At 43.5% G+C, this 25,925-nt stretch overlaps 1 protein-coding gene across 3 annotated transcripts in view; it reads right to left on the bottom strand.

Moving 5' to 3' along the window:
- VWC2L (von Willebrand factor C domain containing 2 like) overlaps positions 1 to 22,494 on the bottom strand; it is a 55,394-nt gene extending 32,900 nt beyond the window's left edge. For 2 of the 3 annotated variants that reach the window (XM_009900837.2, XM_054168228.1), the window contains exons 1-2: positions 22,171 to 22,494; positions 19,558 to 20,024 (exon numbers count right to left, since the gene is read on the bottom strand). In XM_009900837.2, the coding sequence (XP_009899139.1) occupies positions 19,558 to 19,968 (411 nt within the window). In that variant the 5' untranslated portion in view covers positions 19,969 to 20,024; positions 22,171 to 22,494. Of the gene's footprint in view, positions 1 to 19,557; positions 20,025 to 20,698; positions 20,785 to 22,170 lie in introns of those variants that run through there. The other variant, XM_054168220.1, reaches the window with a different exon arrangement.
- Between the last annotated feature and the right edge of the window lie 3,431 nt (positions 22,495 to 25,925).

The raw sequence follows: 25,925 nt of genomic DNA, 5'->3' as shown, positions 1-25,925 counted from the left end.
CTGGGGTAGCCTGTCCATCCACCAAGCTCTCAGTATGCTTTCATTCCTGCTTTTCAGAGCAGAGGATAATAGTGCTGTTCTTTCAGGGGTAAAAACACTTTATTGTGTGTCTGTGAAGCATCTGCATCAGGGGTGTAGAAGCACTTCCACCACATGTCAATTGGACTTGATGATCTTAGCGGTCTTTTCCAACCAAAACTATTCTGTGATTCTATAACCATTAGTTCTGCTCCTGGCCCCACTCCTGCCTGTTTCAACAAGGTCTGTGAGCACTTCCCTCACACAGAATATGTAAATAATTAAGAGCTTGAATAACTCTGCTGAAGTCAGGGTATTCTGGATTAAAGCACCCAGCTAAGCGGTTTTGTTTCACTTCCAACAATTAAAACAGGAACATCTATCTACCTCAGAAAGAAAGAAAAAAAAAGTAAAAAAAAAGTAGAGAGTTGCCACTCAGCCTTTGAAAAGCTGAGAAAAATAGAAAGGTCATTTTATTTTTAAGGCTCCCAGAGTTCTTATGTGTGCAAGTTATGATGAAATATGCAACAGAGTTGAAAAGAATAAAAGGATAATTTGAAAAGAAAATAACCTCCTTTCAGTACCTGTAGGCTCAACACCCCAGCAATGGTAGGTCCTTCAGAAACACTTGAATGAGTAAATGTACACACTGGAAAACAATTCTGCTTTCTGTTTCATTGGTGGGAATCTGCAGCAATGGTAATTCCTCTATATTAGAACAAAAAATGAGATGCAAAGGAAAGCAGGACTCATCCCCATGTGTTTCAGACCCCAGTGATGCCGCACCCATTTCTACAAGACAGATACAACCTGTGAGCACTGGTTCTGGCAGGTAAAAAGCTTCTCAGTTCACCTCTATGAAGCTCCATACATCTTGAGTCAAATAATTTATTCCCAGGAAATTCATTTCTACCTTAAAATGCACTAATTAAACCTTCCCTTGCTTTGTCTGAGCATCTGTAGTCTGTAATTCCCATCACCTCTCATTTGCTCATGGCATTGGCAATTTAGATAAAATCAGCACTCCTTGAGCAAAGGAAGAAGTCTGTGGAGGTGGAATTCCTCTCTCTAATTATCTTTCCTCATTCAGCTCTGCTTTGATTTCTGTCTGAAGCACCAGAAATCTAAATTCGTTTGACTGACATTTCTTATTCAAGCCTATTTAATAAGAAGAAACAATACAGAAGAAAATAGACAGAACTATTTGCTGAGGGATCAATAAGAAAATTGCTGCTTTGTTTTTACTTATTTTAATCACTAATTATATGGAGCAGGAGAACTAAATCTTGTGATTTGTGGAGACTTTCACCGACATCTCCTTCAAGACTTATCTTCATCTTCACTACTTACAGTGGCAGTAACGCTAAGAAATGTGTGACCCATTTCCAGGACTGTGGCCAAATTCATGGCTTGAAGATGATCAGCACAAGTAGAAGATGCCCCTGAACGACTCTGCAACTGAGTAGATGAGTCATGACATATAGATCTTTTCCTTTTGCATTGTTTGTGTGACTTGAAAATGACACTGTAATAAAATGTGATGTTGCCTGACACTGAAAGAAGCTTTTCAGGAGGGAGGAACTGCACACACTTAAAGAAGGAAAGCAGACCTTGGTGCTACAAGCAGCCAGAGTGAAAAGGCTGCTTTGGTATGAACAGTAACAGTTTTCTCAGCCACATCCTCTTCCCCATCTTATCAAGTTCAAGGTACTTGTTCTTCCCTCTAGGATCTTCCTCTATCTTGCTATTCTATTCAGTTATTAGTGCCCCTTAATGGTCTTAACTAGATGTTCACCTTTGTGGGTGACTCCAGCCTTCCTGTCCTCTTATGAATGTCTAGGAGAAGTCCTAGGCACTCCAGCTTCTGATTTGCAACCCCCCCACACACCCCAACCACACCAATTTAGTAACTTTTTACTGGTGTGGCATCCCTGTTACTCACTTCTCTGGAGCCACTCTTTTTGTGAGGTATCTATGGGACACTGTCCTAAAAACTCCTCTTATTTATTCACACGGCATTATGTAGACCAAGAAGCAAAATGACAAACTGGGAAAGAGTGAAGAACAGGGTACTAGTGAAAGATCTCCCAAAGTTTTGTTTCCCGATTCTTTCATCACAGAAGTATAGAATCACAGAATGGTTTAGGTTGGAATGGATCTGGAAGATCACTTAGTTCCAGCGCCCTGACATGGGCAGGGGCAACTTCCACTAGACTAGGTTGTTCAAAGCCCCGTCCAGCCTGGCCCTGAACATTTCCAGGAATGGGGCACCCACAGTTTATCTCAGCAACCCATTTCAGTGTCTCGCCATTCTCACAGTAAAGAATTTCTTCTTTATATCTAATCTAAATCCACTCTCATTCCATTCCTCATTCTGCTCCTACACTCCTTGATAAAGAGTCCCTCCCCATATATCCTGTAGGCCTCCCTTTAAGTATTGGAAGGCAGTTATAAAGTCTCATCAGAGACTTCTTCAAGAAGCAGAATTCCCTTCCTGAACCTGCTGGCTACGCTGCTTTTGATGCAGTCCAGGATGCAGTCGCCTTCTGGGTTGCAAGCGCACATTGCTGGCTCATATTCATTTTTCATCCACCAATATCCCCCAGTCCTTCTCTGCAAGGCTGCTCTCATGTACCTCATTTGTTCTTATTTTTCTCCAGGTCACAGCAGTTACTTTTGTGATCAGTGGTGTTCTCACCCACATGCTGCTTCTTTGCAGGCTCTCTGTCCCAGTACAAGCACTGCTCGTGATGAGGAGTGTTCCACAGGATCCATCAGGCAGCTCTGTCAGGCTTTGCAAGTCCCAGAATCTGGACTTGAAGATTGAGCCCACATGGAAGAGGGATGGTCTACACTTTCACAGCCACTGGAGTTCAAACACCAGCTAACATCTGTGCCTGAAAAGAAACTCTCATTCCTACAAAAAGCAAGGTTGAAAAACACAGAGGGTTTCTGTCTTATGAAGGAGAGAGGATACAAATCAGAGGCTACGCCGTTCCCATGTGGACAATGTAAACGCTTTATTGATGTCCCTTAAACTGATACTCTAGAAAAATTGTTAAGATTAAAGGATCATAAAAGGCTTGGGCCAGAAGATGATTTATTCACTCCACCTGTCCAAGGCAGCATGACCTAAGAAGACTCTCTAGGGAAGGATTTGTTAGGAAGGATTTTGACATGTTCATACAGAAACATTCTTCCCACCATTGTCCAAAAATAAAAGGATGTTTGTGGTGCCCAGCCATAACATGGGTACAATTCCACACACTTGCATAGTCCCTACTGTTCAAGGCATGCTTTAAGCAATGGACCGATCACTCAAACCAGAAGAGCAAACTGGGTCTTTTTGTTGAAGGTGTCAGTACAGCATTTTGACTTGGGAACTTTTTATCCGGTTTTCACTTACAACAGAGGTGAGAGCACTAACCCTTAGAACTCTGTGGAATGATGGTCTTTGATATTATGGGGCAGTGCAGTTGAGGGATTTTGAGAACAGATGAAATGGGGCACAGAGCACAGAAGACCTCAGTCTTAGCACTTACCCTGACTTACTTCTTTGGACAGTCTCTAGTAATATTCTTCACAAATGTGAGAGAAGTAGAGACACCACGGAAGCACAAGGATGTGTATCCTAAAGAGCCCTATTTATAACCACACCTAAGATCATGTCCCAACTCCTACTTCTCTTCTGGACTATGGATCAATGAGGACTGTGACCTTGGGTTTGGCTAGGAGAGCAGGTTCATTCCCTGCTTCTACAAGGGGACAGCCCCATCCTGCACAGCAAAGCAGCCAGAGGAGGCAGACAGCACTCATACAGTCACGTGGATGGAAAACCTTAGTCTCAGGTGCTGTCAAATGAGAAACATCTGCAATCAGCAGAGTTTGTTAACAAAGAAAGAAGGAAAATTAAAACAGAGAATAGAAAGTACACATGGCTAATAAAGATTTTATGTGCATGAGCACATAAACTTGATAGATGATAGATGATATAAACAAACAAATGAAAAAGGCAGCAAAGGAAACAGAATGAAAATGAAGATACACCCTGAGCAGGGGAAATCAGAAAGGCAAACAAGATACTCTGTCTCTTCATCTTCACTCTGGCCCCCATGAACACCACCTCCCCTCTAATTTCATCCTCTTTTAGGAAGCAAACACCAGCTATGTAGATGTTGTGATTGCTAGCATCACCCAGCTACTTCTCGCAGTGATAAGGCGCTCACTCCCTTAAAGGTTTGGGCACCATGTAGGTCCTTCTTTGGCCAGCTACCAGATTTCATACAACCACAGAATCTTCACACCTCTGAGAGGGCTACACTTGAGGGCTCCAGAAGGCCCTACAGGCATGCAAAAGGACTAATGGGAACAGACAGAGAGATGGCATGATCAAACAGTTCTTCAGCAAAAGAACCTAAAATAGTAATTGTTCCCAAACTTACAGGAGCGGTGGGGGAAAGAAAATGGAATTCCAGCATCAGTGACCATTATAGCTTTTTACAGTTGAAGAGATCAGAATCAAGCACATTTTTAGACCAAGGCAGCTGGTACAATCAGACATTTGATACATAAAACTTCCAAGATTTTTAGGCAAGATCTTCCAAGAAGCTTCTGCAGTCTAAGCTTTACTGCATCTGAGCTACCTCACCTGTCACAGAAATTCTCTTGAATGCTTACTGAACCTCACATGTATTTAACCCTTAGCTCATGCCTTGTCCACAACAGCACCCTAAGCCAACTCTCTACTGCCCCAAACATGTGAAAGACTTTTCTGTAACATGTAGGTTGACCTGCAAAAGCTTAATACTGAGTAGTAAGTAATCTCCTTGAGTGAATGGAGGAAGCATATGCATATATATAAAACCTTATGATGCAGTCCTCCTTTTCCTTGTTTCTAATAAGGATTTTTCTGTCTACACATCTGCTTGTCAATCACCCCTAATTGCTTTCACATAAACATTTCTAGAGGTGGAAAGGGAGTAATTTATCTAAGACAAAAAAAAACCAAAGCCCACAAAAAACCTACAACAAAACCAAACCTAAAAAACCCACACCAAAAACTCTGAAGATGGCATCTGAAACTTTTTCTTTACCTTTTTGTTCTGCCAATCAGGAACAAATTTCCTCCCTTTTTGCTCTGCTGTCATATCCTCCAGGCTAACGGTGGGTTTTGAGCCCACTCCTATATGTGAGTTTTCACCTAGCTCAGAAGAGATCTCAGACCAAGTTTTAAGGCTGAAGTCTCCTGTGATCAGCTGTGATTAATCCAGCTGACTTCACTTAGTCATACCCCTCCAGGTGCTGGGAAAATGGTGTCCATTTCCCAAGCAGCCTTCTGAGAATGAAGTCTTATTTGGCACATCAGTATTTCAAGAGCCAGTGGACTTACATCATTAAAACAGATTATACACCAGACCTGTTACTCCTTGAGCCTTCCAACTCTATAAATGTAGATGCCAGCTCCTGGTTTCTTCCAGGCATGTTGAGCACAGTCACTTCCTGAGACTTTGGACTTCCCACCTTTTTAAGAAAAGACTCTGAAATGCATGGTACTTTCTTCTTACCTGAGTTTTGAGTCTCATGGAGTAAGGTTTACATCTTTGCTGGAGCTAGCATACAGGCTGCTCAAAGCTGTCTCAATTTCTTGTCATTGGCCTCTAGCCATCTGTTCTGAGACCCATTTATCAGGATTTATCCGGGTCCTCTCTTCCCTTTCCTTCCTATACTGTCCAGCCAAGGCTGAAAAGGGTGTTTGTACAAGAATGGCCAATAACCCCATGACTGAAGACTCCATCTCATTGACAAGGTCCCATGAAGTTCTCGCATAAGGGCCATGTCCTCACGCTGTACTGCACAACGGCCCTTTATTTGTACACTGCCACTTGCAAACAACTGCAGAGCAAAACAAACTTTGCATCTGTCCTGTCACAGATACTTGACACGTCTTGTCACGTACAACCACCTGATCGTGTTGCAATAGACACACACTGATCATGCAGGGGCTGTTGCAGTTAGCAGACGACTAAGCATTTTCTCGGGATTTAACAGACCTGCTTGAGGGCCTGTGGTCCTTTTCACAGTCAAGTATGCCTATTTACAAAATGGGCAGAATGGCTGGAGACATCTGCTTGGTTGACTGGAATCTGAAGTGCTGTGCAACCAAGATTTACACCAGTGGGCTTACTCTCTGAGCGCCATGGAAACTCAAGGATCCATCACATCAGAGCAAATGCAGAGCAGATGCCAGGACTCTTGATGTCACTGCAGACCTTAGTCATGTTAGCTCATACCTCCCTTAAATACCAGAGAGGAAATGATGCATATGTATATACCTTTCTAGATTATGTTGCAAAGGGAACAAATGCTTTTCATGGTAGTCTTCCTGAGCATGGAGTTGCAATGCTTCCTCCCTCTTTGAAAACATGCTAGAAAAAGAAGTGCAAACCCCCTGAAAAAGAGATGCCAGAATCTCCATTTCTACTAATGTCAAGGCAGTTTTCAAAGCAATGGATCTAACCTGGTACTTCTTCAAACTTTGATCAGTACCTTGCCTTAGATTCATATCCACTATCTGTATCCACATGTCACTCCAGCCTGCAGGTCCCCAGGGAGGACTGGATGTGTCCCAGCCCTGTGAGTGCTAGAAGTCCAAGAAAAGGAAGGCTGAAAACCTTCCTGTTGCAAATCTCTCCATCTTTTAAGGAAATTGTGTGTCAATGTTCTTATGGATAATCAGATGTAGCCTTCTCCCTCAGACAGGATTGACTGATACCATCCTGCTTGTTGTGAGTTAAGGCTAGATGCCTCTAAGAATCAGAGATGACAGTCCTCCAAGGGACTAGATAGCTATCAGAAACCATAAGCTATGTTATTTTATCCCATAAGCCCTGTATCTACTGTATAAGTGGAGTGCAGAGATTATTCAGCCCTTTTTTCCTGGCCTTCCTTCTGCCTTTCTCTCTCCCCTCTTAGCATGGTATCTCTTGCAATGTGGGGGAGGCCTGCTGCCTGGTTCAGTTGCAATAAAACTGGCCTGGTAGCGGAGCCGTTTGGGAGAGCTTGGGAGGGTAGGAAGGAAGAGTGGGAGGTCTGGGAGGGCGTGGAAGTCTGCATTGTTGGATGGGTCATGAACTGTAATGTGAACCTGGGAGTCTTGCACATTTGTAACTAGTGTAAATGGTTGTAAATATTATAGCCATTTGTATATACCAATTCTGGTGTGGAGTGTTTTTATTTTACTCCTTTTTGGGAGGGGTAAAACACAATTCTTCTGTCCACTCCAAGTTTAACTTAGACATCGCTCTATGCATATAAAACAGGAGGAAAAGCAGAGCAATGTGAAGTCTGTCAAAGTGAGCACTTATATCTTAAGAGTAGCTGTATCTTTTAATAATGCTAAGCACAATGGCAATTCTGATGGAAAGGATTTTTGTAACTACAGTTTTGGGTGGTGGATTTATTGGCAGGGAGCAAGAGACAGACAAAAGTTTAAAAGGACCTGATGAATAAAATCAGGGGCAAAACCAGCCTCCACATTATGGCAGAGGTGGGAATTCATAAACCAGGAGAGATGAATAAAAAAGAAACTGGGATAGCATTCATCAAAGATACTCCTGGAGTCGAAATTAGAATCATTTTCATTGTTATTGAAATTGCCTGTGATCTCAGGCAGATTAGCAGGAGATTGCAGGGAAGTTCAGAGAAAGCTTTCAACCGAGTAATTTTGCAAGTGCCAAACTGTGGAGAATGGGTTAGCCAGAGTGTCCCACCTGAAGGTGAGACTGAAATCAGCCCATTTCTCTTCTGGGCTGCTCACTTTGCCTTTTCTATTCAGCCAGCAGCACATAAATAACCATGTAAATTGTGTTAGAAGTTTGGTAAATGGCTCTTTGTGTGTGTGTGTGTGCATGTGCACCAATACAAGAACTCTCACAGGGAGAAAAAAAAATCATTCATTTGGATCACTTATTTAAAAATATAAACCCCATCCATCCAGTTAGGGGATACACAGTATCGACTGCTACAGAAATGGTAATGACTTGGATTTTCCATAGGTGGAAAGTTGCTCAAATAAACAATCTGGTGAGTGATTATAGATGAGTACAAGCACTGAAAATGCCATCAGGTTGCAAATGATTTTGCAACAGGAAAAAACTACTAGGTCATTAGATAATTTATTTGCAGTGAAAAACTGGAGCTATATCCTACTTCTATGGAGGACAAGCGATACAAAGGAACTGTGCCATCCAAAAACTGAAAAATGTTTACACCATACTGCATCAGCTAAGACAAGGAGCTGCCTTCCACAAAGCAGCAGAAGTGAATGCTGAGATGCTGTGTTTGTCAGGGAGTCCCTCGGATGCATTACTAACACGAGGCTAAAATGAATGACAAATTTCTGACTCGGTCTAAAATACAAGAGAGACACAAATACATTACTGAAAACATTTTCTATAAATGGGGTCTCCATCCTGTGCACAAAGCAGCCCCATCACAAGAAGGCTGAAGATGACTATTTTCTTAGCTCTTCAACCAAAACTCAACTTCAGTTACCCTTCACTTTACAGATTCACAGATTGCATTCAGTTGGAAGGAACCCCCAAAGGTCATCTCGTCCAAGACCCCTACAGTCATCAGCAGGGGCATCTCCAACTAGATGAGGCTACCCAGGGCCACATCAAGTTTCATCTTGAATATCTACAGGCACAGGGCCTCAGCCACATCCATGTTTCAGTATTTCACTACTCTCATTGTAAAGAACTTCCTCCTAATGTCCGACCTAAATCTACCATGTTCCAGTTTCAAAACATCACCCTTTGTCCTACCACTACAAGCCCTTCTAAGCAGTCTTTCCCCAGCCTTGCTGTAGGTCCCCTTCAGATATTAAAATGTAGCTCTAAGGTGCTTTCTCTTGTAAGGTGCCTTCTCTTCTCTAGGCTGAACAGCCCCAGTTCTTTCAGCCTGCCTTCACAGGAGAGATGCTCCAGCCCTCTCGGCAACGTCTTGTCTGTTCAGAGCTACAAAAGCCTTTGCAGCAGACTGGTGATAAGAAATGGATTCAGGAGAAGGAAAGGCATGAAGACACTGTAATCCCCCAAGGTAATATATACCTCTCCTCAGCCCCAGACCATGTTTGTCCATACCTGAAAACATTATCCTTGGCATCCTTTGTAAAAATTCCTAGGAAGCTCCTAGAGATCAGCAAGTCAGATGAAGGAGCAGAGCTCAAAAGATGGACTTTACTGTGGATATCCTCCTGGGCCTTCCTTTGGTGATTTAGGATTGTGGTGGTATTTAGAGGTCAAGTATCGCTAAGTGCCACACACCTTGATGGGTTTAAAAGGCTCCTGGAACTATGTCTGAATCTGGAGAGTGACTCCTCCGTTAGCTGATGAAAGAGAGACAACCTTGAGCTGAGCCCTCATCCTTTTTCCACAGGAGATGCAGATCTGCAGTCTCATGGTTGCTCTTCTCTCCAGAGAGCTTTCCATAACAACCTCACTTCGCATTTTTTTTCCTGAGGACGCTTTCTTGGTTTGATATATGTCTCATTTTGTTCCTTGCAATAGTTGTCCCTCACCTAACCTGGGGCTGAGAGGACTGTGGTTCCTATTACTTTGGTGATAATTTTTATTACTGTGTTTTAATCGGGTTTTTAGTTCAGACACACCCAATGCACAGGGAACAGGATTCCTTCTGAAAGGTTACAGATATGACAGATGGGACTGTGGCTCCCACATGTGATGCACAGCCCTGCTCGGACAGAGATAAAATGCTTGTTTGTGCTTTCCATTTGTTAAGCTCCTTTTAATATCAAAAAAGAAATGAGCCCAGCTGGCAGATTCCTGCTCTCTATTCTCTCCCTCTTGGCTCTTGCAATGAAGGACCCTCATCTAGGAGAAAGCCTCCAGGGGCAGAGAGAAAGGAACAAGGACCTGGTCAGAAAGGTGATCCCTTTGTATTTACATTCCCTATACCTGAATCTGCTGCCTTCATCACTCACATCAAAAAGATGGGTGAAGGTCACAAGATCAACTCTATGTACAGATAAAACATTGAATTTGTATTTAGGTGGTAGGCATAACACAACCAGCCATCACTGGGAAAAGAGATTTGGATATTGGTCTCAGTCCTTCTCCTGCAGTTTTCAGTCTGGATCATGAGATGCGCTTTCCACAGCCACAGTACACACCAAGCAGATTTACACCAGTGATAGATTTTGCCTGTGGCATTTCTACTCACAAGGTAACCAGATGATGACTGTTTGGCTGAGCTGAACACAATCTTTAAAGTCCATCTGCCATGTCTGAAGACAAGCTCCATGTGCTCAAGTAGTTGGAAATAATCACCCTGGCAAGTGACTCCTGGCTGAGTCGCAGCAGGCAAAGGAAGGTGAAAGCTCCTCTTGCTCTAAGACCCACACTGCAAATCTTCACACTGCAACACTCTCAGCCTCAATGCTTCCCACAGCTTTGCACCTCTTGTGCCCTAAGGGAAGGTGGTTCTACACCCTGGAACTGCAGTGGGAGCTTCTGTATCCCAGTAGCACACCACTATGCCCTCTTCTTCCTCCTGAAGGAGAATCTCCTTCCAGAAAGCTTTTTTCTTGCTCACTTCTGTCAAGTTCAGGATTCCTTCCCTTCCATCACTGGAGTTGGAGATAAGCGCCCATTACTGATCTCCATTGACCTGCTCTCTTGCTCTATCACCTTTTCCTCCTCCCAAGGAAAGACATGCTGTCTGAACCCAAGTCTATGTTCAAGGAGTGATTAGGAGCTGACTTGCTTTTTCCTTCACATTGCTGAGGGTACAGGAGCACAAGGACACTGAGCATCCATGATTGCACTTACACACACATGCCCTTCTCCTTTGCTGTCTCCAAGCCCTGCTTCAAAGCCTTGCCCTGACAAGCAGTAAGCTGTGCTTGTACCAGCGGGTTAACATCATGTGTCTGTCAGGGTTTGCTGTGGTTTTGGTTTCCTTTGCTCCTGGGCTATGAGACCAGTTTTCATTGCATGTTGAGAGGTGGGAAAGGGACAAACACATCATATCAAATACTGATTTGCTCCTGGTTGCTTTCTCTCTACATTAGCTGTACCTTTCTGATAGCCTAGCCTAACTTTTGACTTTCTGTCAGCTGACTAGGTAGATTAGGCTTCACGGGAACTCCCTTGGGCGAATCCTATCTCAAGTCAGACTCAGGCAAACTCCACAGAGAAACACCCAACTGGTACTGTACTTTATACCAGTATAACATCCCTGCGGGTCACTTGTGATCCATGGATCTGCAGCAGTTCATAGCAGTGGAGAACCTGCCCCACAGAACAAAGCAGCTCTTCAGTAGCTGGCACTATGGAGAAGGTGTTTTCCAAATTCTCCCATCTGCCCCTTATATTCAGCTGCTATCACTTAAACCCTCAGGAGAAATGCCAGCAGAATGCAGAAAGTTCCTGACCCTCAGAGGCTATTATCACATTTGGGTACAAGCACACGCTGGGAAGGATGTGAAATTAAAACAGGTGTGAATAAGTTATCTGTGATGAGAGAATATGCTGGGCTCAGAAAGAATGTCCTACCTGGGATGGTCATGGTTAACAGACAGAGATTTCCTGCTTTGAGAAGCTGTTCCAAACCCTAACACACTCCAAGCACACAAATTTCATTGTAATTCCCAAAGAATTACCTCTGAATTGTACCACAGAACAAAGAGTAAAGAAGCCTCATGCAACATGTATTTTTGTTTTGCAACTAGACTAAGCCTTGTCACTACATGACTTACCTAATTATAGTCTTAAAAACAATAACTAGGGTAATTATCTAATTGAGCATTATTTTTAATGAGCACAAATCTGCACAAAGCACATTCCAGCAGCAACAAACACACACCTGTGCTTCCCCTCACTCTGGTAAGAAATGGTTGCCCAAGAAACTTCTCACCAATGATCTGTCAACATTTGTACAGATGACATCCTTCACAAACTGATGACCTGAGGACCTCACAGTCACCGGCTCTAGAGAAACATTGTGGGTGACAGAGACAGACGTGGCTTGGGAGAGCCAAGGAGTGAGTGCTTCTCTGAATGCTGGCAGGATAACAAAGCCTCAGACTTGATTTTACCACTCCTGGAAGGAGCTGGTAACAGTTGTATGTACTACACATCACATTCTCTTAACAGCATGACTCCAGCAGCAGCAGAAGGGAGGGAAAGTGCCAGTGTCTCTTCTCTGTACAGAGCTATCTCCTCTCTTTCAGTAGCACTCTGGACGGCCTTCAATTCTGGAAGCAAGCGGAGCCAATGGGCTATTTTCTGGATCAAATGACTGAAAGCCCAGCCATGGCTCTGGTGCTACAAATGCTTGGCACATTAATTCCTGTGTCATATTTACTGGAAAAACCCCAATCCCTTGGGCTGACACATGAAGTCCAAATTGAGCAGTGTGCTCCCACACCCATGCACTGTGATTAACACATGGGTGATTTTGAATCGTGATGATGCCTCAAGTTTTGGGCCTCATCTATTTCAGTGGGGAGTTCTGAGAGAGTGTGCAGTGCAGGCAGCATCATTGAGCTTTGAGCTTTTGAGACCTCTAGGTATTACTGCAATCTTGGGGAAACAACAGCGTGGACTTTTTGTAGCCAAATTCTTCTTTCTCCTGCTGTAATAATATACTTGTGCATAATGTAATATATATGTTACAGAATCAGTGGCTATGTACATAACATCATTTTAAAGTAGGTATCACTATAGATCAATATGTGACATGCTTGTCTACTTCAGTCTGTTTTCCTGGTAAAAATTATGACAGAAATACAGTAAGTCAGTAATTTCAGATTCCTTTGCATAGACATTGTCACTGTAATTTTGCCAGGAGGGAGACAATAAATCATACTTTTCCATCTGACTGATGTTCTGTTTCTCCTGTCTGATTTCAATGACTATATGCTGTCTTCAGAGCTGGCATCGTTCATGGCTCCTTTTTATTAAAGCACAGGCACGTTATTGAAATGCCTTTTGTATTATGATTTTCTATCCGTACGTGAAATTGCAGAACACACACATTAAAGAAAAAAAAACACCCAAAAGCCTAATTTGTTTGAGTCACAGTAGAAAAAAACAACCTGCTGCATGCATCTTGGACAGAAAAATGCCAGTGTTAAAATCAGGGGCCCATACTGGGATGGCTTGGGTTAGTAATCAGTTTCTTGGAATCAGTGAGTGAAGATCTAAAAACTGCTTGTGATTTGGATGTCAGACCAGTGCACTACCAAAAGTTTTTTATATGGCTTTGTTCTTGGAATGATTAGCTTGCTATGATTTGAGTGCTTCCAAGATTCACCAGGAAAGTGAACTGTGACATAATAGAGGAGAAAACTCAGGAAAGAACCTTGCTTTTCTCCATGCTTTGTTTTTCTCACGGCCTTTGGATTTAAGGTGTCATATCTCTGTTCTTATGTTGACATAAACAGCATCCCCAGTCCAAACCTGCAGCTGGATGTATTAGGTTGGACTGAGCTGGAGTTAATTATCTTCACAGCATCTTTCTCGTGCCGTGTTTTTGCAGCACTAGTTGGTAGCATCGCAGTGTTTTGGCTACTGTTGAATAAGTATCCAGGCTGTGTCCTCTCAACATTTCCCTGCCCCAAGAGTACACTGAGGGGTGGGCAAGATCTTGGGAGGGGACATGGCTGAGCCAGCTGACTCAGACCAACCAAAGACCAACCATATGACATCAGCTCAAGCATAAGAATGAAGTGAAAGATGGAAGTGTGGGGATTTGTCCATGGTGTCTAACCTCCCAAGTAACCACCAAGTTTAGAGAGCCCTGCTTCCTGAGACTGACCATCGTCCTGCTGATGGGAAGTAGAGACTAACATCTCTCTGCTTTTTTTGCTTCCACACAGTCTATTGCTGTTTGCTTATTAGTGTTATTAAATTGCTCCTATCCTTCTGTTATATTTTTTTCCCTTCTTCCCCTGTTCACTTAAGAGGGGGAGTGATAGAGCGGCTTTGGTGGGCATCTGGCCTCCAGGCCAGGACCTAATCACCACACTAGACAGTAAATGCCCCAAGCAGGACTGAAGGAACCTGAGAGTAGACCTCTGTGCCACTCCATACACTGGATGGTTGCATGCTTCCCCTCATCTTCCCTTTCAACACAGAACTGCAATAAGTCCTTGCTTTTCACCTAACAGCATCATCCCCACAGTAATGCTCTGGGAATGTCCCAAGTGGTTCATTCATATTTGACAAGGTTGCACTCTCAGACTGGATAACTGTGATCAGAGCAAGGCTGTAGTTTGCACCACTTAGTTTCTATTTCTGGCATGGTTCTGGGGCTGGGGAATCACTTTTCAGTTTCATTGCCTCCTTTTCTCCAGCAGCAGAATGGACACGCTGCATGTCAGGGAGTGAGAGATGCTGGGATCGCAGTGAAGACACTCTTGCATGTGCTAATGCCTTTTGATGAGAAGTCTTATTTTGTTAAGTTATATTGAGATAATTGCATTAATAAAACATTTTTAAAGAGCATTAACAAAGGAGAAGGAGGTGCCACTATTCAGAAGAAAAGTTTTCCATAATGATCTGAGAGTTAGTGTATGATAATGTTATGCTTATATGGTCCCTCATTTATTTTGGATTCTGATTATAACCTGAAGATCCCTGTTTGATCTGTGATGCCTGCTGTGCAAAGTGCTGCTCAAGAAGACACAAAGTCAGCAAGATACAGAAACCTTAGCTGAAGGATTACAAATGATTTGTGGACAAACAAAACAATGAACTTAGAGTGGCAGGAAGCATGGGAAAGAAAAATAAAGTAGAGCTCCAGCAGTGAAACCTGGCTCTTTTTGAGTTTACCCTAGAATGAAGCAAAAATGTCCTTTTTCCCTTGTTTTTCAGTGTGGAGGCCTGCCCAAGGGCAAGGGGTGTTCTCCCATCCCTCCACACTTGTGCTTGATGCAAGAGGCAAACATTTGGACATCATCAAGGGACTTTTTGAGCAAGAATGGGTTTGAGAGCAATGAAGATGGAAGGGGAAAGAACAAGGAGGTGAAGACACTGAGAAGGGCAGGCAGAGGTTAAGCATTAGGAGAGCCAATGGCTAGAAGAAATTGCAGTTCTGTGCTTGGCAGAAAGGGCAGCCAATGAAGAGGCCCCAAAACATGTCCATGGTACTCAGAGCTGTTTCCAAGCTCAAGTGCACAATAGCAGGTAGAAGCTGCTCTTCTGACATGAATGTTACCAGGAAGGCTAAAGCTGTGATTCCAAAATCTTTCATGTTCCTACCTCAAAGGATAACTCACCCAATCTTCTGCCAGGCAAATGGAGATATTTTAGCATATGTGGCCAGAGAATTTCTCCCACTCACTTTGAGAAGGATGGCACCACCAGACAAAAATCCACACTACTGGGACGCACTCTCTTTCAGGGGCAGAGAACACCTCCTGCATGTATGGTCTAAAATGAAGAGAATGTTTCAAGATGTTGGCCTGACAATTTCTTGTGAACTGACCATTCATTTCCTAGCCAGGGTATTTTGCTACATATTCATACAGGTCCATAGAAGCTTAGTCTCAATATGGCTGTATGGGGTGGTGAGAGACTAGGAAGTTCAGAAGTGCTTAAGGACTTTTCAACCTGACAAGCTAATCCTCTCCAGCTCTTAACAATGGCTGCAAACAGACCTTACTGGCACTGTAAAGTGCATTTCTCAAATAAGGGTAGGCGTGTGCTTTTCTGTCAGCAAGTTATGCAGGAGAGTAAAAACTAATCAGCACTTAGAAGAAGTTGTCTCACTGACATTTGCACAATTTCTCCATAAGCTGCCAATGAACATCCATCACGCTGGCAGTACACTGTCTCCTTAAGCTTACATAAGCTGCTGTCTGGGAACATTCATTTAAAACACAACCATGTGTACTCAGAATAAGGGAGACAGCTCTCTCTGGGTTGTTATTTGCTTGTTTTCTCTCACTGGGAAAAAAAAAAGGGGGGAGGGTTAACAACCTCCCTGAAACATCTCTGCTACATTCAGCCAAGCATGAAGCACTTAGGACTTAGACCTTAACCTCCAGGACTGAAATCAAAACATGGCTGATGTGTGGGAGAAAAAACAAGCTGCTAAGTGACCCCAAGAGTCCCTGTAGGATCTCTCTGGAGAAAACAGACTGCCTGAGACTTGCAGCATCCTCCACACCTTCCCTGCAGACACTGCAGCTGCCCATCACCCCACGTTTGCCTCTGAGAAGGGTGAGAGGAGAATCAGGAAACCAGATTTGAGGCCAAGAAGGAGAGAAATAGAAAATGAGATGGGAGATAGATGGATCCCAGTAAAAAGCATGAGAGTCCCCTGCTCTCCTGCGGATTGCTCCACAGGACTCAAAATCCTGAACACCAGACAGCAATTTACATATTAAAGATGTCTGAGTCAGATCTTGATTCACATCAGAGGGTACCATGCTGACCTTTTCTGGAACCTTAGCCTCAGCAAAAAGCGGGGTAAGACCCAGTCAAACCACGGGGATGAGACAGGCTCTCTATGGGCAGCTTAGACACAAAATCCACAAAGATCTCCAGGATCTGTAGCAGAGTTATGAAGATGCTACATGGGGGTTACTAAACCATCTGTCAGGGCCACAAGCTTTCACAAAAGAATACAATAAAAACTGCTAATGGGTTTAGGTTTACAGCTGAAGTTCAGCTCAGCATTTCATTTGCACATGTTAACAATTTAGGGGCACAAGCATAAATATTTGGACAGCTGTCTAAGCTAGATGGCTTGTTGTCATGTTTATATTTTGTGCTTATGATTGCTATGAGTCAGGAAAACCAGGGGCACAAGATTAGTCCACTAGAAGAAAGGTGAATATTCAAGAAATGGCTCTTTGTAACTACTCCTTTACCCTGAGACAGTCACTGTCAGTGGTAAGGAGAAAAAAAAAGAGATTAAGTTAGGTCTAGTTTTCTCACCCCAACCTTAAACAGAAATATAGAGACAAGACATGAAAATGCTCCCAAATGGAAACCTCCCACAGATAGTGACATCCTAGAGAAAAAAAAATCACCTAGAAAAACAAAACAAAACCAACCGTAATTCATGAAAGATCAGGTAGCTGATTTCTGCAATATGAATCAGTCCTGGCACACACACACACACAGAGACACATACTTGCAAAAGGTTTTTAAATGGAGGCTAATTTCAGCAGTAACTAAGCAATGACAAATGTGTCTATGGATGATGATTTGGAACCTTCATATTATCAAAAGTAAGTCAAGGGAGTAAAAGGGTTACAAGTTCACATAGAACATGTTCCACCAAAAGTAATCTGGTTTTGAGCCAGAATGACTGGAGAAAGACTTTCTTCTTTAACTTCAGAGTGTGTGGAATGGTCTTGAGAAGTTTGCAGACCTCATAAATTCAACAGGACAAAGGAAGAGTGGAGCTCAGAGCTTGTAAACTGCTCAGAGCCTATGAACTGCTCAGAATTTCATTTGTGGAGATAGCAGGTCAAGTCTTTGTTCTGTTGAAGTGAAGAGCAAAATGCTTGGATGCCTCAGTGAAGTCACGATTTCACTTTATAGCAGCAGTTTCCTGAATCTTAAGTTCTGTCTTCCCTATAGCATTTAGAAGTCACAGTTCACAGGTGCTCCTTTTTTTTTCCTCTAAAACACCCAGAAAGTGCACACTAATCTTCCATTCCCTGATTCACATTTTTTTCTAAGTGAACACACATATTTCCAAAAAGTCAGTTTCCACCCTACTCCACAAGCTATTGAGCTCTCAGCAAAACACAGGTACAGGTCAAAAGCTCAACTGACAACTAAATTAAGTTTGAAGAATCTCACATTAGTGTTGGACTGAAGGTTACCATCTGTGAGAGTGGTGTGCCACATTCTGCTTTGTTTTTCTCAGAGGATACTGGAACTTCACTTGCCTCACAACACCCCACAGTTTTTGAACAGAGCACACAAGGAACCAGACTGTTCCAACTCTCTCTAATAGCCTTTGCTCCTTAAATTCTGTTTCTCTACCCTTTATTAACAGGGTACAATTATTTCTTTTAGGAAAGGTGATTAGTACATCTGTACTTCATTCACATAGAAAAGATACAGTAGAGGTTACATCAATCTCATTATTTTTCCACTAAAATATCTCCAAAAAGAGTCCTTACTAATGGTCTTAGAATCTTTCCAAGAAGAGCCCTTGTAACTCTCACATAGGAACCTGACCATGTGTCAAAATTACACCTAAGTGGGATATTTCACCACCTGACAGCACAGCAGTTAAAATGAGACCACTGAAGCATGATGGTGGAATGAAGATGGGCTAAACCTTACCAAGGCAAGATGATAGCTCTGTTTAAGTGGTTCATAAGAGTAGAGCCTTCACATTGCACAGGAAAGTAAAATAGAGACAAAGTTGATCAGGATGGGCTCAAGATGTTCCTCGTACACTTGTTTTGCCTTGAGTCTCTGACATTAAACTGTAAGCCCATACTGAGTGACTGCAGTTACAGATGGACAGAAAAAGATGAACATAAACCATACAGGACAGAAGAAAGGAACTAAATACTAGCTTCACTGAAAATGAGAGTATCTGTGATCTACATCACTGAGAACTTGTGAAGTACACAGACCCTATATGGAAGTATTTTCATTGTCAAAAAAGAAAATCAATTGGCAAAGTGTATAATGAGATTTGGCACACAGCCATGAAGAGTTACATAGGCTTTGGTTAATCATGGAGGTATGAATTTTAAAGCCACGTGACCTGAGAGAACAAGCCTGTGTATACCTCCTGCCTTTACAGACGCTGTTCTTCATTGTGAAATGCTATTTTCCTTAGCAGAATTGAAAACATGCAATGAAACTCATTAGAATGAGAGATGCAGGTCGTGTAAAGGGTAATGGGTTTTGAAAATCCAGTCATATTTTTAAGATATATTCCAGAAGGTTTTCTTTATGATATTCCTAATAGGAACTCAACCATGACAATTAAACCCCACACTTCTCATTCCTTCAGATGGTCCTCTGCCTAAGAATTTGCCTTCTGCCATGCTAGACAGCCTTATCACAGCTGAAATTAAACTATTAAATATCACTTGCAATCTCCTTATTTGCATTCTCATGCAGGTATAAGTAACAACTTTCAGTACCATGCCATCCATTTTTGCTACCCAAATTGGAAAAGGGGTTCTTAAAGAGCACTCGGTACTGGTTTGCCACCATTTTCAAAGACACATTGGTAGTCCAGCTTGATTCATGCTACAAGCAAAGGAGGAGGTTGTCCAGAGCAACAGATTCTGAGGACTGCCATTTCGCATGGGGACTTTGGACTGGCCACCTGCCCTCAGTGCGTACACACAAGGGAGGAGGTGTCAGCTCTTATATTTGTCAGACCTGCATCACAGCTATAAAGGACTTCAGCTCAGCATTGATTAACAGCAGTAAGCAAACACTGAGTGCTTTTGAGAATCCCCAACAGAAATGAAACTCCTATACCATACCAGTACTAAATACTGAAGAAAGGGTTTCATACCTTAAATTCCTCCAATATTTTGTAATTTTTCCCATGATATTCACAAAAGTTTTTCACTTCTTTGCATTCTGGACAGCATCCATTGTGTTCCACTTTTGTGCACTTTGGGTGGATTTTAGGGCATTCTGGTTGATCGCAAACAGGTCCATCCTCGGTACAGACACAAGGACAGTTGGAATGTCCCGGAAAAAATCGTTCTCCTAGTTTGTACACAAAGCCACTGTCATCCACACAGCCCTTCCCTCGGTAGTCATCAAAGATCAGATTGTCATTACTGGAGGTTTGGTCCCCTTCATCGGCAGGGTAGTCTTCATGACTGATGGCAGCTGGAGTGACCAAAGCAGGGATTACAAACAGAAGTATCCAGGCTTCATGGATATGAAGAGCCATCCCCCTCCTCAGGTTCTCCATGAGATCTCAATAGCAGATTGAAACAGCTGCTTCCATAGGGAGACCAGTGTTGTGGTCTGAAAACAAATATTTTTAAGTGAGAACAAACTCAAAATTGTAAGGAATACTGACTTACAAAGGTCATAATTTCAACCAGCATTCAAGAATAAACCAGTGCTTTCAAACTGCTCTATCACAGTTTCATTCAAACTAAGTCTCTTCTCAGTTAAAGAGAATAAAGCATGAGAAATAAATAACTTAGACACAACACGCCTCTAAGCATACACCCACAAAATATCTCTACAGAAATGCTGGTTCACAGAATCATTTCATTTTCACTTCCCTCATTTGTGAAGTTGAGTTTTCTGATGCACCAGAAATTAAAGTAGGTGCCTGAAATCACATGGTGATAGGCAGCTCAGAAGGGATTTGAACCCAAGTTTAAGCCCAGTCTTTAAATCCAGTCTTAACCTCCTGCCACTGTCCCTCTGTGCTACATCTGCTGCACAGTGCACTTCGCTAAACCGAGATGGAAAACCTGAGTTGAAAAATGAGACGAACATAATTTGTAGATAGATCAGCATCCAGTATGAAAGGTGGTACCAGGTTATACTTGGTCTGCCGGAGGTGGAATAGTACAGAATGTTATGTACAGCATACATGAAGAGAAAGAGGGACTACTTGGGCTACCAAACTAGGCCAGCCATCAGCAGGTGCATAAAATCCCAACAGCAACAGAGATGTAATTCACCTTCTCCATTATTCAGCGTTTCAGAAATTCCCAGAGTGAAACACAGAGAGCAGGATGTTAACTGCCTGTGTAATGCATGGAGCTGCTGAAGTGTGTCTGGCTCATTAAGCTGGAGTCTTTCTAAAACTTTAGGAGCTATGCAGCACGGCCCGACCTTTGGAGAGCTCTGCTGAAGTGGTCGAGGTGAGGACTGACCCAGAGAGGAACAGGAGCTTTGCAGTGCCCTCAGGGAGAGGCAGCTCCCGGCAAAGGCTCTGTGCGTGTGCTGTGGGTGTGCTATTGGCTGCCTGCTGTGCCACATCACTGCCACCAACACATCGTCCTGCCTGCACACCCGCCAACAGCCAGTGACACCCCAGCACTAAGATGGTTTCTGACCTCTCTTAAGGGAACCGAGGCAAAGCATGACAGGGAACTTTTAAATGAGATGAAATATTTGCATTTAGGGATTGAGAAACGAGGGAGGTGGTTGCTAGCACCATCCAAAGATGGACTGGTTGGGATCTGTATGCGTTCCTTCTCTTCTTCCGTTTCCACAGTGTGCACACACACATACTCTGAGCGTATACAAACATGCATTAACCTACACACAGAGGCAAACATATACTCCCCCTCCCTCTCTCTGGGAGCAATTTTCTATATATTAGGATTTTTGGTGGACTGCAGATGTTCAGCAATTAAATCTTCCTTAATTGAAAAAACGAACACACAAAACGCCAAAAAACCCCACCCCACCACCCAGCAGCAGGACAAGCTTTAATCCCAGAGAAACAGCTAAGAGATCCTGTTGACAAAGCAGTTTTTCTAAAGCCACAATAGAGGGAGACACCGGATATTACACAAGCTTTATCAAATTCAGAAAGATATCTTCTTAATTGAAGTACTAGCTACGTTTCTATCACAAGGACTATACACCCTGCTACTACTATCAGCAGTATCTCTTGTAACGTGTTGTTTGGAAAGCAAGTGATTCACACAGCTCCGGCTGCTTTATGCATCTACAGAGCAGAGCATCTCACCCACCTAAACGCTACAGGTAGGTTGCAACATTGCAGATTGGTGAGCATTAAGAGGGGAGGAAAACAAAGCAGAAACAAATTAAGTAATTCACGTCTGAGCAAATATGAGACAATATAGGGGATTTGATGAAGTCTGATGAGAAAGCTCTCCAAATTATAACATTAAAAAGTTCTCCAAAGATGAGAAATAAAGACCACTATATTTTGCTCCGGTATCTGAGCTGTCCCACAGCAACTCAGAAGCGCTCAGCTCAGCTGGAAACCAGACAGACTGCGGACGTCTTGCACGGGCAGATTTCAACAAGTAAACAAACGCTGCTCAGCTCAGAATTAGTTTACAGATGAACTTTCCTATCATTTCTCATCACCAGAGAGGCCAGGACCGTAGGTAAGTCTCCAGGTAAAACCTTTCCATCCACCTTCCCTCACCCCGAGTGCATAATTCACACTTACCTAATCAGGCTCGATCGGAAAGCTGAAAGGGGTCACAGGCCAACATGGACTAAAAGGTTAGAAACAGATTAGTGAAAGCAGTTCCTCCTAATCACATTTTCAGTGTTGACTCACGGACAATTATCCCTTTTCCTCCACCTCCCACCGCAAAACAGGGGAAAGCAGCAGCCGTGCGACCACATGAGAATTAAGCTTTAGCCCGGCGCTGAGGATTCAAAGCAAGCAGCAGCGAGGCGGTCCGGAGGCAGGGATGCCGCGGAGAAGCCCCGATGCCAGCAGCAAAGTCATCACGCCGAACTTGGTCTGGATTTCCTCAGGTCTTCAGACGGGAAGAGGGGGGGAGAGGGGAAGAAAAAGCATCTATATCCCTTCCCTATGCCCAGTGGATCTCTTGCGAGTCAAGCCGGGGAAGGAGGGGGGAAAGGGGGCTGGTTAGGCTGCAAGCAGGAGGGAGAGGGAGGGCGGAGGAGCCCCGCGGCCGGGCGAGCGGGCAGCCCCCGCGGCGGGACTCCCCGGGCCGGGCATGCCCGCGCAGCTCCGCGCTCCCCGCCTCTTATTATTAGAATTAATGTTTGTGAGGGAGAAGGAAAAAAAAAAAAAGGAAAAGAAAAGATGGGGAAGGGGGGAAAAAAGGAAAATAAAAAGAGGAGAATTAAAAAACCCCACCCCAGCCCCAGCGGCGGAGCGCGGAGGCGGGGCGGCGGCGGCTCTCAGCGCGGGCGGGCCGTGGCCGCGAAGCCGGCGTTCCGAAGGGTTTGGGCTCCCCCACCGCAGGCCGCCGGGCCCCGCCGCCGGCCGCCCCCCTCCCTTCCCTCAGCGCCGCGGTGCCCAACTCTCGCTGCTCATTCTCGCCGCTGCCCGGGCGCCGTCCGGAGCCTTTGCTGCAGGGAGACGTCCCCCACCGCTGCATTGTGAAAACTTCACATCTTGCCACAGGCTGGCACTGGGGAGGGGGCTGCCCTGTTCCCGTGCCTCCTGTTGTGCTATATTAAATACCAATCTCCTTGCAATTCGGCTTCTCTGTCATTAGGCGTCATTGTAAAGCTATTTCTCCAGAAACCCACAAAAAGGTTCTGGATGTTCGGAAAAACACGATGGTAAGAGAAAGAGGGAGAAATTGGGGATGCTGTTTGGATAAATGCAGAACAACACTCCTTTGGGGTGATCATTCCCACTGCAGACATTAACTATGAAAACACTAAGCCCTCACTGCTGTGCTGTCAAGATACGGCTTTTCCCTTAACACCTTGAGATTAAGATTACTCCTCCGGTCCGGAGACGAATGGTACCCTCAGCACCTCTGGAGAGCAGCCTAGTGATGGAAGAGAAGGCTGTGCACTTGGCCGCTGTGGCCACGCAGTCTGGAGAGCTGCCCGCGCTCCAGTGGCAGAACCTGAAGGGATCCATCGCTGTTCGCCAGAGCCACCATACAACCTGGAATTCAGAGGAAAGTTACTGAGGTTTGCAGAGGCAAAGAGAGCGGCGCCAGGAGTTTTGAGATTGCTGTTGTAAAGATGAATGTTTAAACATGCATAGTCATGCTTTCTGAGGTAAATTATCAGGAAGTTGGACAGATCAATAATAATGAAATTGGATTTTGAAGCGATTAAAGAGAATCTGGAGGTCCTGCCATGTTACTTATTAAGAGCACAGCTGTTTTATTATTCAGAGGCATATCCTGACACCCAGACAAAGCACTGGAGAAGTAGAAGCCCTTCTGATATCTAGAGGTATCAGCATCAATATGCGCTCTTAACACTGCTTTTCTTTTACAGCTTTATAAGAGGTGAAAATGATGGTGTTCAACTGAATTTGATTGAGATCATACATCTAACTGAACTAAGTGCCTTGCTCCCTTATATCCTTATGGATAATACAACAATAATCATAGGTATAAAATTGAGTCTAACCATAGAAAAAGAGAAAGAAAACTTCAAGAAGGTCCCAGGGAGGTGGTGGAGTCACCATCCCTGGAGGTGTTTAGGAAGAGACTGGATGGGGTGCTTGGTGCCATGGTTTAGTTGATTAGATGGTGTTGGATGATAGGTTGGACTCGATGATTTCAAAGGTATCTTCCAACCTGGTTAATTCTATTCTATTCTATTCTATTCTATTCTATTCTATTCTATTCTATTCTATTCTATTCTATTCTATTCTATCCTGTTCTAAGAGTGCCCAGTTTCCATGTGTTTATTTACAAACCAAGTGGACTCAATTTTCGTCACTTTCAAGGAGGCAGAATGAGTTTATAAGTTTATTCCTGCTTCACTAAAACCAGAGGTAACAGCTGGTAAGTGACATGTTTGAAGCACCTTGTGCTTATCCAGCCAGTAGATAAAGACTCTGTCTTTTCAGAAATTAACTATAATAATGAGTTTCACACAGACACACAAAAAAGAGGATCAATGCATTTATTTAAAAGCTGATGTGGTCCTCCCAACAACATGATCATTGCACTGCCAGTCATAATCTTGGTCAAACACCTTTTTCTATTAGGAGAAAGTTCAATATACCCTCCAATGATTACAGCTCTATGTACCACAATTTTCTCTCTGAAAGCAAAAATGTCAGCAGCAGAGGAATAATTAATATTGACACTGACAAAGTCAATCTGGCCCCAAGGTCATCATTTTGGGGAAGATTATGAAAATCAGGGTATACTTCACTATTTTTAGTCATTCAGATTATTCACTAAGTAGCCAATGAGCTACTCAGCACAAGAAAGACATGAACTTTCTGAAGTGGGTCCAGAGGAGGCCACAAAAATGATCAGAGGGCTGGAACACCTCTCCTATGAAGAAAGGTTGAGAGAGTTGAGGTTGTTCAACCTGGAGAAGGTTCCAGGAGACATTATTGCAGCCTTTCAGTACTTAAAGGGGGGGGCTACAAGAAAGATAAGGACAATCTTTTTAGCAGGGCCTGTTGCAACAAGGGGTGATGGTTTTAAACTAAAAGAGAGGAGATTTAGGCTAGATATAGGGAATACCTTTCTTTACAATGAGGATGGTAAAATGCTGGCACAGATTGCCCAGAGGTGGTAGATGCCTCATCCCTGGAAACAAGGTCAGATTGGACTGAACATTGCTAACAATGATGTTCTCTGCTTTGCTCATTGGCATCCAATAGCTTCATTTGACAGCCCAGGATCTGCCATTTTCATGGTTTGTCGAAGGAAACACAAAATCTACACCAGTTTACAAAGGCACTGAGTATATTTAACCACAAGTTATGCTTAGCATGGTCATGGATATTTGTACAAGAAAGGGAACTAGAAAATAGAGCTAACCATGATAAATATGTCCTATTTGCAAACCTTTATAACTACCCAGCTCCTTCATCTAGAACAAAGCCTGACACAGCAAAGATCTGTAGGATGGATTAGAGTGTCCAAAGGAGCAGATGTGAATATTTATTATAAACTCCCTTCCAGCAAGTCGTTGCTGACAGAAGCATTGCATATGGATTTCTCTTGCAGCCAGACACTCCAGGCAGTCGCTGGGCTGACTTCTCTAGGAGCCAAACAAATGCCATTTTGCCTGCAGCCCTGACATTGCAACAGCTGGGCAGGGGGTTAATGTCACTTTCAGCCTCTCAGAACCAGTAACAAACCCACTCATTACAAAGAGATGAACAGAAAGGAGAAAAGATTTGGACAACTGCAGTTCACTTCAGAAAGTAAGGGCAGGACAGACCAACAACTGAGACAACAGCTTTAATGTATAATATGCCCTCCTGGCTTGGCAGCAGGACAGGAG

This window comes from Dryobates pubescens, chromosome 2, assembly GCF_014839835.1.
Source record: "Dryobates pubescens isolate bDryPub1 chromosome 2, bDryPub1.pri, whole genome shotgun sequence".
Lineage (NCBI taxonomy): Eukaryota > Metazoa > Chordata > Aves > Piciformes > Picidae > Dryobates > Dryobates pubescens.
This window is presented reverse-complemented; position numbering and strand designations above follow the sequence as displayed.